This window comes from Myotis brandtii, unplaced genomic scaffold (assembly GCF_000412655.1).
Source record: "Myotis brandtii unplaced genomic scaffold, ASM41265v1 scaffold154, whole genome shotgun sequence".
NCBI lineage: Eukaryota > Metazoa > Chordata > Mammalia > Chiroptera > Vespertilionidae > Myotis > Myotis brandtii.
Window position 1 is genome coordinate 3,595,603 of NW_005355584.1, and position 13,785 is coordinate 3,609,387.

Here is a 13,785-nt window from a genome sequence, read left to right on the forward strand (position 1 = left end):
TTCTCCAGCTGACACTCCTCTGAGGTCCCTGGCTGCCTGAGAGGTTGGTGTTCGCCCCCAACACACGACAAAGATTGTGAGAACTCACCTTCTGGTAATTGTGAATCAGAGCCCAAAGTGAGGCTGCGCCGATCCTCCGAGCACTGGGACTCTCACTTTCCAGAGAGGCAGCCAGCACACTCAGCACTTTTTCTAATAAAAGAGACATTAAAAAAAGTTCAGTCCCAGACAGTACCTGATATATATTAAACCAGTCAGATGCCCTGTTCTCCCATCAGATGCACACAAAGTTGGTATCACTACGGCAAAAACTACCTTCATAGCATGTGGCAGAGGGAGGACAACCTGTCAAGTTTTCACAACAGACACAGAGCGGCCAAGGAAGCAGCAGCGGCCTCATGGTTTTCGGCCCTAATTCAACAATGGCACATTCATGTCAAGACAACAATAGTGGAGAAGTCATTACACAATGAGTTATATTAATGAGCTCTTCAGTTATAGCTCACATGCTGGTGTGCAGGAAAACGGGTCTGCTCTTGTGATAACTTTTAAAGACTGTTACATGAACATATCAATAGTACGGGCTTCTACAAAATAATAGTGAAGGAATACCATATGAGGTAAGCCTTTTACAAAAGAACTGGCCATATTGGAGAAATGTTTGTGTGGATGTGTGTGCCAGAGGAAATGTGATTTAAAGGAAGGCCAACCCACAAAATAGGCCCCTTTTCACACAGCCAGCCAGAGCATGAAATCAAGACTTGGAAATTATCCTCAGCAGCTACTGGTTTTAGGTGAAGATGCAGAGAAGTTGGTGCCAAGGAGATGTCAGGGTGTCTCAGACATTACATGAAGCTGCTTTATTCCTTACTTGTACCTGTCATTACATTGACTCATTTCCTCTACAGCACGTGATTTAAAATCCTGAGACACTGTTATGAGGACGCTGTGCACGGGTCCCGCCCCACCTGCTGGAGCATCTCCTTACAGAGCGGCCTGCACTGACTCATTTCCTCTACAGCACGAGATTTAAAATCCTGAGACACTGTTATGGGGATGCTGTGCACGGTCACGCCCCACCTGCTGGAGCATCTCCTTACAGAGCGGCCTGGCAGCGGGTCTGTCCACTCACTGCTGCACATTCCAGCCACAGCGCCGCTCTACTTCAGGGGCTCAAGAAATACTAGTTGGATGAAAGATTCCATAATTAAAGCAAATGGATGCTGTTTCAGTGATTCTATTTAGGGTTCTTAAAAGGAATTTGAAGGAATTTAAAGTTTTTACAGAGGAAAAAAAAAAGCATCTGCTCCATAAACTGAGCTCTGAGCAGTGGGGCCAGTGTGGGTGGAGGTGGGTGGGGTGCCGTTTCCTGTCCGCACACCACTGCCTACCCTCACCCGCTTTCTGTGGTCCCCTGCTTCTCCTCTATCACAATACACAACTAGCCTGTATCAACAGCTGTCCCATCACAGCCATGATGGCAGGTGACAGGTGGCAGCTCATATTCTTGGGGACATCATTGAATGGTGTGACCATTTGATATCACCCAGCGATGTTGTTACACATGGTACCAACACTCAGATGATCTACACAGATCTATCATCACTCCTTTTACCACGTACTATTTCTTAAAATGCTTCAATAAAGTACACATACAGGTCAATAATATGCTGCCCCTTCTGATAATGCAAGTGGATCAGTTTTTAAAAAAACACATTTTAGCCCTAACTGGTTTGGCTCAGTGGCTAGAGCGTCGGCCTGCAGACTGAAAGGTCCCAGGTTCGATTCCGGTCAAGGGCATGTACCTTGGTTGTGGGCACATCCCCAGTTGGGGGTGTGCAGGAGGCAGCTGATCGATGTTTCTCTCTCATTGATGTTTCTAACTTCCTATCCCTCTCCCTTCCTCTCTGTAAAAAAATAATGAAATATATATATATAAAAAAATAAAATTTTTTAAAACATAAAACATTTGCAAGTCTATTTGTAAGGTATGAAATGAATTCCCACATTAGTATAGAAATAATGTCAAGAGACGAGGTAACAGTAAAATATAGTTAAGTAATTAAGAAGTGAAGGGTTTTGAATATTTATTACCTTTCTTCTTAGCGATACTGAGTTAATTTTAAGTTTAGGGATGTCATGTTGGTAGCCTGAAATCAACTCTAAGAATATTGACACCATGAAAACCAGCAAATGCTACAAACCAATTCAAAGCTGACTGACCAAACTTTTGAAAGCTTCCCATGCATTTCCACATTCAATAACTATCCTGAGGAAAACAGAATCACAGCGGCACCCATGAAGAGTGTGAGCAGAATCATTTCCATTCACTTGGAAAACTCCGTTTCACAGAGAAACCCCTCCAAGGAAAAATTAAGTGGAAAACATGAAAGGAAACAAGAATTCATGTATTTTGAGCATCTACCACCATGAACCATAAACAGTGTAGGCACTTGCGGCGTTTATAAACTAATTTCTACGAAAACCAAGGAAGGAGGGATCATTGTACAGATGAGGAAATGGGGCCAGAGAAGCTGCCCAGTGATGCTGGAGTGATCACATGAGCGGTGTGTGGGGTCTATCACCCACAGCTCTTCTTTTTTCCCTGATAACGCAGTGTCTCCTTATAAAATCCCTCCCTATGACAGTCACACAGCCCTCACAGAAACAGCATATGGTTACAGAAACAGATCTTGCCATTTCTCTTTCTGCTTCAAAATTTTTCTGATCTCTCCCGTCCTCGCCTCCCACCTGCTCTACATCTCAGAGAAGGAAGTCTCTGTAAGGCTACTTTCACCACGTGCATGGGTCCTGCACACTCCTGCCTGCTGAGAATCTCTATCATCCATATCCACTGACAGCTGTGAGCACAGACGCGATTCTAAGTGCTACAGATGAACATGAAGAAATCAGACAATGACCTCATGACTTATAAGAGTCTATGTTCTACTGTGGGCAGATGCAGCATAAATAGACATATCCCCAAACACAAAGTGTCTCAGCCTGTGGTCACACTGTGGAGAAAAATAAAACGAGGAAAGGAGACAGAGTGAGCGGGAAGGGAAAGGAGGCAGGGAGGCAGCGTGAGGGCTGGCTTCACCGGCATCCAGAATTTGCTCAAAGCCTAGAGGAACAAGGGGAGGACAGATGAAGCCAGAGCCCCCTGCTCACCCTCCTCCCTGTGCTACCTCCTGTACCCAGTGTGTCCCCCAGCGATATGACCTGTCAACCCCGGAGACTCGAGGTAATTCCTTAAGGGCTGGAGCCACACCTGACTCATGCCTGCCTCATTCTCACAGCCTCTGCCTCCCTCGGTGCCTTGAACACAGTGAGGGTTTCATAACCACCTGGAAAATTATTTATAAAACCATTTTGTGTTTCAATCTGAATGGAATATGCTAAGAACCACCATATATATAAAGGGATGTGTGTGTCTATGTGAGGCGTATAAAGTGGATACGCACCATTGGCCAGGATCTTGGGCTTATTGGCAGGACTGAAGCAAATGTTATGAAAAATAAGGAGAGGCAAACAAGGGCTGCGCTTGTGCTTGAACTTGCTCATCTCTGTCAGCAAGTCTAAGCCGCCATCAAGCCGCAGGATCATCTGCTGCCCATCTTCTCCATACGATATGTTTAGGAGCAACTTCAACCAGAGGATGGTCAGATTACTAAGACGTTTATTTTCTCCTTTTGGCAACGTGAGAGACAGGAAGTTCTGCAAGAAGTTAGTCTGTGGATAAATAGAAATAACATTATTTTTTTCTGGAGTCTTTGCATTCCTAGTCCCTCGGAGACCAATTAACCAACATTCTACTCTCTTTTTCCCACCTTTAATGTTTCATTCCTTCAATACTTCCCATATACTCCCTCTATATTTTTTCCAGATATAAGTAAAAAGATTGAGAACAAAATAGCTTTCAAATTTTAATTCTTAGTAATTCTTTTCTGGTGATGGATAAAGCAGTTATGGTCAACTCAGTTACTTAGGATTGATAATTCAGTTTGGTGATTATTTTACGCCTCTGGAGTTTTGTCTTTCAGTCTGCCTCCTGGCAATTTTGCTACTCATTAAAAGGTATCCTATGGGGAGGAAAAAGAACCAAAACCCATTGATGGTTGCCAGAGGAGCGAAGGGAGGGGAATGGGTGAAAAGGGTGAAAGGGAATAAGAGCTACAAGCTTCCAGTTATAAAATAAATAAGCCCTGGGGGTGTAAAGTACAGCACAGGGAAAATAATCAATAATATCGTAATAACTGTGTATGTGACAGATGGGGACTACACTTACTATGGTGATCGCATCGTAGGGTATAAATGTTAAATTACTACATTGTACATTTGAAACTAACATAACACTGTATGTCAACTATACTTTAATAAAAAAAAAATAAACTAAAAATAAATAAAATGTTTAAAAATTAAAGAAAACCCAAAGCAGTCCTGGACACCAGGTAACAACCCTGGTAGAACTGAGGATACCTGAATCTTTACTGCTACATGAGAGCTAAAAAATAACCTGTGGGTACAGCTTGTGTTCTGTTTACCCCAGCTGTTTCTCTTTACAGATTTCTCATGGCTACATGTCACTCTAGTAAACCTAGAAACCAGAAAGCTCCATCACTTAAAATATAAGAGTCATTTCAACCTCCCAAAACCCTTCCACAAAACCGCAGCACACCCTTAACTATGTAAAAAACAGTAACTTATCGTCTAGAATAATCTACATGCAAAGAAAGAATGAATAAAAGTACCATATAGGAATCAGCCCAGGAGAGCATGGGAACCACGGCCAGGTGCACAAGTGATCCAGGAGCAGGAATGTGATCACTTAACTTTCATAACTGCCCCCAAGGTCTCATCATCTCATCTCTCTCCCCGTTTCATAACCTACTCTGGCTTATTTCCTGGATCCTCCTGCAGCTAATCACAATGATGGCTTGAATCTATGAAATAAATTTAACTTTCATGTAAAATAACTGAGTGTGTGGATGGAGTTAGCTACAAAGGTATTAGCGACATCGCACAAGCACCAAGCAGGCTGGGGAACCCCATGCCCGCTTGCACTGCACGTGCCCTCACTTGCACCTACTTCTCATCTGTTGGCCCAAATTAGCGTTTTTCTACATTCATCCCGTGAGTCCCCCATGCAGCTAGATTCTGCCGTGACAGTGGAGATCTGGGGCTGACGACAGTGATAAACTATATGGCAGTGCTTCAAAGGAAATATGCTGTGGGCATTCCTTCTACTTTGCTGGGCCCGCCGATGCTTTTTAAGTTCCCCACATCAGGTGAAACGTGCTGAAACATGTCATGATAGAGAGAAAGCAGACACTTTCGAATCTGAGTTGTACCACAGCATTAGGTGTCCAGGGCTCATTATCACTTACTGCAGCCGAGGGAAAACAAGGTGGGTGACCTACACCTCACAGTCTGATCACACTGATATCGAAATATGCTTAATCAGAGAGTGAGAGCTGAAGATGCCTTGGTATAATTTTGTTTAACCTAATAATTTTAAAAATGAAGAAACTGAATATGTTAAAAGGAGAAAGTCTCCTTTTAAGTAAGTCTTAAAAGTCATACTTCAGACCCGAGGTTGGTACCCACACTGCACCTGGGTATTCCTCCTTTGCTTCCTACCTGTATGTTCTGCAAGGAGATGGAGAAAGCACTGTGCCCGTTTGTGCTCTTGCATATGAGGAAAGACGGTAATCATGCAACCAGTTCAAAATGACTCCATGCACCCACAGACGCACACACACTCACAAAGTCACCCACACTCATTGCCACTCACACACTCATTCATACACACACACACACACACACACACACACACACACACACAAAGAAAATATCCAGCCATGAGCTGGAAGTAAAAGCTGGCTCCCATGAGAGCAGTGGGTTCCTGATTTGCACCTTCTGCCAATCTACCTGGTGTGAATACCACCACTATGGCTGATTTCAAGATATCACCCAGAGTCAACTAGCTTGCAAATTCCTGAAAATTAAAGAGGACACTCCTAAGTCAACATGAGTTAGCTCCAACACATCACTGAAAAGCTTCTCCCTTACTTAAGACTGCTATTTGGAGATTGCATTCAAATTGGAGATTAGTGGAGAGTAGAGGAGAGATGACACAGTAGAGGAAAAGGAGACTCAATTCTTATGAATGCTATGAACATTTGCAATTTATTTTGGCCTTCATGTAAAAGAAAGAGAAGTATTCAAATAATCAGCATGTACTATTAAGTAACATACAATTCACATTTTAGGGACTCTGTTGACATGTACCTGAATACAGTCTAACTGAATAGCTGTGCTAGAATTTATTCCGACCATTCAATCCCTTTTAAGTACTCTAAGTTAAATCGATGACCAGAGTCAAGTTTAGGCACTGGATCCCAGGGGACTGATAAAATCACCTCTTTGGTCATAAAGAACTTAGGTCTAACTTGGGAGAAAAAGGAACCATGATTTCATAAACCATTTTGACTACAGAAATTGAACTGCAATTTACTGCTCAATTTGGTCTTGTTTAAATACCAGTATATTACTTTATGATTTCAAATAAATGTAAGACAACTGCCTTTCTAAAACCCTCATTTTTGAGAGTGATAAAATATAATCCAAAGCTAAGAAGACAAACTAGAAGGAAATGGTTTCATCATATTCTAGCTTCTGTTACTTTTCATGTATCAACAATCGACTGGCTTTAAGCAAAGTGACCCTCTTAATCCTTTCACAATCCTTTAAAATAAATTGCCTTGAAAGCAGAATAAATTAACCCTAGACACTGAGTTCTAGACTTCCCACACATATTCTTGATGGGCAGGAATATTTTACTACCTTTTCTACGATGGGAAGGAGTTTAAGGACTTACTTTCTGAATTACTCCTTTACAGTCATGAGACAAGGCCAGGTTGGAAAGGAACATGAAGACCATCTGCTGGACTGTGGGGTTCTCAAGAGGCACCTGGGAAGCCAACTTCAGGATACACAGCATCAAGGAGTTGCCGGGGGCTCCTCTGTACCCAGCTAGAACGGGATACTGTCCAGAACTTGACCAGCAAAGAGAACTGCAACCTTAAAAACAACAGCTCGTCACAACATCTTCTCAGTTTCACTGTTCAGTTCAGAACAACCTCAGTTGTAAAACACATCAGTCTATCGAGTGACATGAACCTGCAGACTGCACATCAGCACCGAGGCTGGTGTTGTCCATGGCCAGCCTACTGGGCTACTGTTCTCACTAAGGGCCCAGGATCGCAATTGAGCATTTAAAAACACTAGGGGTAGCCCTGCCGGTGTGGCTCAGTGGTAGTGCATCAGCCCTCAGACCAACAGTTATGGGTTTGATTCCTGGTCAAGGGCATGTACCTGGGTTGTAGGTTCGCTCCTCAGCTTCGCTCAGGCAGGAGGCAACCAATCGATGTGTCTCTCTCACATCGATGTTTCTCTCTCTCTCTAACTCCCCCACTAACCCACCCCCTCCCTTCCACTTTCTCTTTTAAAAAAAAAAATCAATGAGAAAAACATCCTTGGGTGAGGATTAACAAACAAACAACAAAAACCCCACCATACATTACGTTCTTCTCTTTAAAAAAAAAAAAATCACTGAGAAGAACATCCTTGGGTGAGGATTAACAAACAAACAAACAACAAAAACCCCACCATACATTACGTTTATTTTTTTTATAAAGAATAAAATAAGCATGATAGGTTTTTTAAATAGTTCCCAAATAAGACATCTAATTAAATAGGAACGGAATATTAGAAATGGGAGGTAACTTGGTCTAAAGCATTTGTTTTACAGAAGAGAAAAAAAGAAGCACAATAATTCTGTGGTGGGGTGGCAGGACAAATGCTACAGCCTTAGATGCTAGATGAAGGCACAGGCTTGGAGAAGTCAGCGACCTACTCAAAGTCACACAGCCCATAAGCAGCAAGAGCTGGCAGTGGCATCAACTGGTTTTCCAGAGTCTCATGTCTTCTCAGTAAATTATACAACCATGTGGGGCTTATCAAGGGAAAAAGATCATCACGAAGAAATCAGAAATACATCTGACTATACTGCAACATGAAGCAAAAGTTAGTTAACTTGTGAAGGCCAGCTTAAGTATAACTAGACCAGAGTCAAACTCCTTCTGTAAGATAAACTCAGGCAAGGCCAGCAAACCCAAATAAGTACATTGATCTTTCTTGTGCGCACACTTTACAGCAGTATCCAACACCAATGTTTCCATTAACTGTTACATAAAACAGTCACCAATGATGCGATTTTGCTTGGAAGCAAATCAAACAGGAAAATAGAAAGTTTCTTCCTCAATTTAGTTAACTAATCACATTCTAATAGTTACATCAATTTTAAGTATAAAAGTAATGCAGATAATAGCTTTAAAAGATTGATATTAAAGTAAATGTTTTTGCTCAATATTTAGCAACTGATTCTTTTTTTTTTTTTTTCTTCCCTTAACCCTAAGTTAAAGAGGAAGGGTAGGGTAGAGAAGGTGATATGGAGACATAACACTCCACACACCACAATGAGAGTTCAGCAACCTGACGGTCTGTGTAGGTCAGTTTGTGTCGGCCATTGACAAGCTGAGTGGACTGCAGCTCCAGAGAGGAGGCCGAGGCCAGTCAGACTATCAAGGAGTCAGATAACCTTCACATTGGGTGGTGACTACACGGGCTCAGGACTGTTCTGAGTTCCAGTTCTTTCTCTGATTATCTTTTGCTATTTGGAGAACCCAGCTGCTGAGCTGCTGAATGTTCATAGAATAAAGTGCACAAACTTGCCAGCCAGTTAAACCTGACATTTATGACCCTAACTTCCCAATGGAAAATTCACACCACCAGCAATCCCACTTTTCCTCCCTAACAGGCTCTCCTTCCCTCCACTCAAACAGCCACTTCTCACCTTCTACCCAATCTCCCTCAGCCTCTAAAAATGCACGGCCCATAGGAGGCACTCAATAAAATGTCTGTGAAAGGAATGAATGAAAGAGGCACCCCAACTACTACCAAACCAACAGAATCTAGAACTACCTTTCATCATACCAGTGTCCTACTCTCACATCTGTAAGAGTTTTAACTTTTACCTGATTTTTAAGGTCTTACAGCATAATTTTCCCTCTCAATTTTCCTATTAAATTCAATTTCCCACTGATATAATCAAGCCAGTTTCTCCCTCTCTATTCCCTGAGCTGTGTGATGACTTCCTATCTCAACAGACATACTAACACAGTGGTTCTCCACCTTCTGGCCCTTTAAATACAGTTCCTCGTGTTGTGACCCAACCATAAAATTATTTTCGTTGCTACTTCATTACTGTAATGTTGCTACTGTTATGAATCGTAATGTAAATATCTGATATGCAGGATGGTCTTAGGCGACCCCTGTGAAAGGGTCGTTCGACCGCCAAAGGGGTCGCGACCCACAGGTTGAGAACCGCTGTACTAACATTTCTGTCTGTTCTCATGATACCTACAAGAAAGTATGCCTTTAACCAGCACACCTTCAATAAGAAGGAGAAACACTCCAAACTATGTACTCATTTTCCCAGTCTACTTTCACAACATTATATAAAATTAGTATTTTAGTATATTTTATTACTGGAAGGTAGTATTGGGTCTATTTACCATTTGGAAAATTTGCTGTATAGACACAAAGTAGCTGCAGGGCAATTTGCATCAATGAATCATCCATCAAAAGCCAGGGCCAGAGAGAGTGCAGGACGGGGACAAGATGAGCTTCAAGAGCTGCTTCCTGTAACGAAAAGGAAATAAGGACAGCGTTAGTCTGAATGTAGCAAAATATAAAATTAAACCAAGTCCAAAACCATCGTCACCAACATAAGGAGACAACAACCCAATTTATCTTTGCTCTGATGGCGCGAACTGGCTTCAAAGCCCTTGTCCCCAGACTGCCCTGTGAGCCTGGCAGCATGAAGAGGTCCCTTCCACCCTGAGATGGCCAGGATATAAACCTTTGGTAAGAAATGCAGAAAAACAGCCCAGCCGGAGTGGTTCAGCAGTTGAGCATTGACCCAGGAACCAAGAAGTCACAGGTTTGATTCCCAGTCAGGGCACATGCTCAGGTTGCGGGCTTGATCCCCAGTGAGGGGTATGCAGGAGGCAGCCAGTTAATGATGTTTCTCTTTCATCGATGTTTTTATCTCTCTGTCCCTCTCCCTTCCTCTCTCTCTAAAAATCAATAAAAACACATTTTAAAAAAAGAAATGCATAAAAACAGCTTTGAACATGTCAGGTAAGCAGGAGGGTGCCATCTCACACACTCAATAACTGTAAATGATCTGATATGGTTAAGAAATGGGATTTTCTGGTAAAGTAAACATTTTGATAGACGAGTTTTTCCTCCCCCTCTGTGTGAATGTGTGTGTACCCAGATCTGGTATATGTGGACAGATAGAAACAGATGGATCAGGGGTAGATTACTGCTTTTAAGTCATCTGAGTATAGTAAAATTCAGTTAAAATAGCATGCTAAATCAATAAATTCTTAAGTAACCCATAGTTTTTATTACAAAGATCAGTTACCATTGGGAAAATACTACTTGCAGCAAACAGCCATTTTAAATGAACCGGAATCAGTAGGCAATTTGCAGGCCCGTGGGCACACAAGTGGGAGCTCATATCAATACCCACAACCTACAGAATTTCATGCAACATCAATGGCAGAAGAGAGTGGGAAGTTACTCCCAGCCATTCCCGTGCTCCCCACTCCTCCTGAGGTTGGGCCTGAACACAGCCCTATGACTGCGGCAGGTGACCTTGCTTCTGTTTCAGCCGAGACAGAAACGAGCAGGTGTAAGCTCCTTCTCTACTCCGCATTCTGTCCTCACAGTTCACCTGTGTTTTGCCCACTCAGCCGTCCTGACTGGCAGTGAGGAATGGCAGCTCCTGTGCTGGAGACTGACATGTCTATCTGTGTTCTGGAACACAGCCCACCTGCCCCTCAGGGCTCTTGATCCATCAATTAGTTCTTTTCTCCCTGTCTCTTTAATAACTAGTCCCTAGTTTGATTTCTTGTTCACATTCAAACAGTTTATAGAAAAACAAACACACAGACCAACTTCCGTTAATGCTATGTGTCCTAAATTAGAATGCTGCTGCTTCTAGACCAAGCTTCTAGAAAGAATGCCCTCGTTGCTGTCACTGCCCACCTCTTACTTAATCTTCAGCTTACTTTGGCATATTTTCCATCGTATGGTACTAAGAAGGCCACACCCATCTTTGCAGTTACCAAACCCTCATCTATTACAGGTCTTTTTTCCTTTACCTCCTTGGATCCTCTCTAGCCTGGATTATCTCCTCTCTCCAGCATTCCCTTCTCCGTTCTTTTCTTCATTATATTTTCCAAGGATATGACCTGGACTTTCACTCTACACTCTCCTGGGAAATTTCAACAATAGTCACAGCTACACACAGCACCTATGTACTGATAACCCCTAACATCCCAGCCTGTTTCACCCCTCAGAGCCCAGAACTATGTATCTACTGATGACCAGCCATGTTCTACCCGAACGTCCCACAGACACTGTGCTAAAGTGTCAGACCTGAATGTGAGGCTCTCTCACACCTATGCTCGTTCTAGGATGCACAACCTAGAGCAAGCATGTCCAACTCAAAGGCTAACACGGGCCAAATAAACAAGGTTTAAGTTTATGTGGGCCGCAAAAAAACAAAAGCTCCCATTTTCATAGAAATGTAAGTTTATTTCGATAGAGACATGCTGAATACAAAGGGCTGAAATGAGTAATCATTAACATAAAATAATAGACTATTTAAATAAAAATTAATATTTTTTCTTGAACATTAACTTACCAGACACTGAATAACTGCACAAATCAATAAGCGTAATGCAAATAAACCTATTTTTCTTATTCTCCGAAAGCAAAATATTTCCTGTTGCACACACCAAACAAGTCAGTCCAAGACTAATGACGTGACATTCGGCTGCTAAAATACTCACTGTTAGTATTAGGGAGAGAAATGGTGCACCTGTGCGTAAGGCGCGTAAGGGAAATGAATACAACACAATTATAGTAAACAGTCATTAGCGAACGTTGTAGTTCATTATTAATAATTATATATAACAGGATATTATAAAAATTAAGTTAAAAAAATTTATTAAAATGTTTCTTATATACCGTTATATTGGCTGGGCCACAAAAATACTCGTTGTGGGCTGTATGCAGCCTGCGGGCCGCGAGTTTGACATGCTTGATCTAGGGCAGTGATGGCGAACCTCTTGAGCTCGGCGTGTCAGCATTTTGAAAAACCCTAACTTAACTCTGGTGCCGTGTCACATATAGAAATTTTTTGATATTTGCAACCATAGTAAAACAAAGACATATTTTTGATATTTATTTTATATATTTAAATGCCATTTAACAAAGAAAAATCAACCAAAAAAACGAGTTCGCGTGTCACCTCTGACACGCGTGTCATAGGTTCGCCATCACTGATCTAGAGCCTGGAAGTCACTCTGCCTTTCTCCTCCTCCTCAGATTTACTCTCCACCCTGCTTCCCTCTTCTACGTGCCTGGTCATCTCTTGCCTAGACTACCACTGCCCCTACCTCTAACCTTGTCCACTGTTTAATTCATTTACTTCCCAGTCACTGTGACCATCCCAGTATGAAAACTCCTTAATGTTACAAGTATACAGACACTGGGGTAGGGTGAGGGTGGATCAATCAGTGAAATTCCATAAGAGTGGCCAACAGTTAGTAATGGGAGTGTAAGTTAGAGTAGAAAAGAAATTAAGAATCTTTGCCTCATCAGACTTTATTTATACTCAAGAGTAATCTAAATATTCTCTTTTAGATTTATTCCTTATCGACAACTTAGATATGCAGAAGCAGAAATGGTTCGCCTTTTTCATAGTTGGCTAACATGTTACAAGTGTGAACACGATATTTGTGCCAGTGCCCAAGCTAGCATTTTCCAAATTCAGAGAAGCATGTCTGACCCAGGCCTTCCCCGAGTCACGGAGGAATAATAGCTGCACAAGGGATCTGAAGGTTAATAAAGGTCACCTCTATTCTGAGTAAAAAGTTCATATGCAGGGGATTTTAATGAAATGTATAAGTACTTGATTTACAGTCATTATTGAGAGGACAGCTTTTGCTGCATTCCATAGATGTTTGGTTTGTTGTGTGTTCATTTTCCTACATTTCCACCTCATGATGATGTACCAGATGAAAATCTTAAGCTTCAGCATGAAGAATTGATGGCAGAAACAGAAATACAAGTAACGAAAAAAAAAAGTTCCCTAGGTGAAAGGCTCATTACAGATTCAAGCAACAGCGGCCTCCTGATCACAACACGCTCTGTCTGGGGAACAGTTACTGTGTGTGAAGCCTCCCTCCACCAGCCAGAAGAGCCACCACAGCTGTGAACAGCACCCACCAGAGGCCCTGCTACCAACGGAGGAGCCACTGCTACCACAACCGCCCAAGGAGCAACCACAGCCCGAGGAGCCACTGCCACCCAGGGAGCAGCCACTGAACGACTCAACAACTAGATATGTCAGTGAGATCAAACATGGGTAGACAAAGAAACCCCCAAAGGAAAGAAAAGGAGGACTCGCCAGAAAAGCAGCTAAGTGAGACAGAGGCATGCAACATGACGGAAAAAGAATTCAGAATAAGGGTCCTAGAGTACATGCACCGGTCGGAGGAAAAAATCAATACCATATGCAAGAAGCTAGAAGAAACAGATGAAAAAATCAACAACTTAAGTAAGACCCAAGAAGAAATGAAG

The 13,785-nt window shown here is 42.3% G+C and overlaps 1 protein-coding gene across 1 annotated transcript in view; it reads right to left on the reverse strand.

Annotated features, from left to right (window-relative positions):
• The window catches only part of RTTN (rotatin), a 115,330-nt gene that overhangs the window by 2,406 nt on the left and 99,139 nt on the right, over positions 1–13,785 (reverse strand). Inside the window, exons 44-47 of the mRNA XM_014535892.1 lie at positions 9,639–9,765; positions 6,881–7,083; positions 3,465–3,732; positions 89–192 (exon numbers count right to left, since the gene is read on the reverse strand). Coding sequence (XP_014391378.1) covers positions 89–192; positions 3,465–3,732; positions 6,881–7,083; positions 9,639–9,765 — 702 coding nt within the window. The remainder of the gene's footprint in view (positions 1–88; positions 193–3,464; positions 3,733–6,880; positions 7,084–9,638; positions 9,766–13,785) is intronic.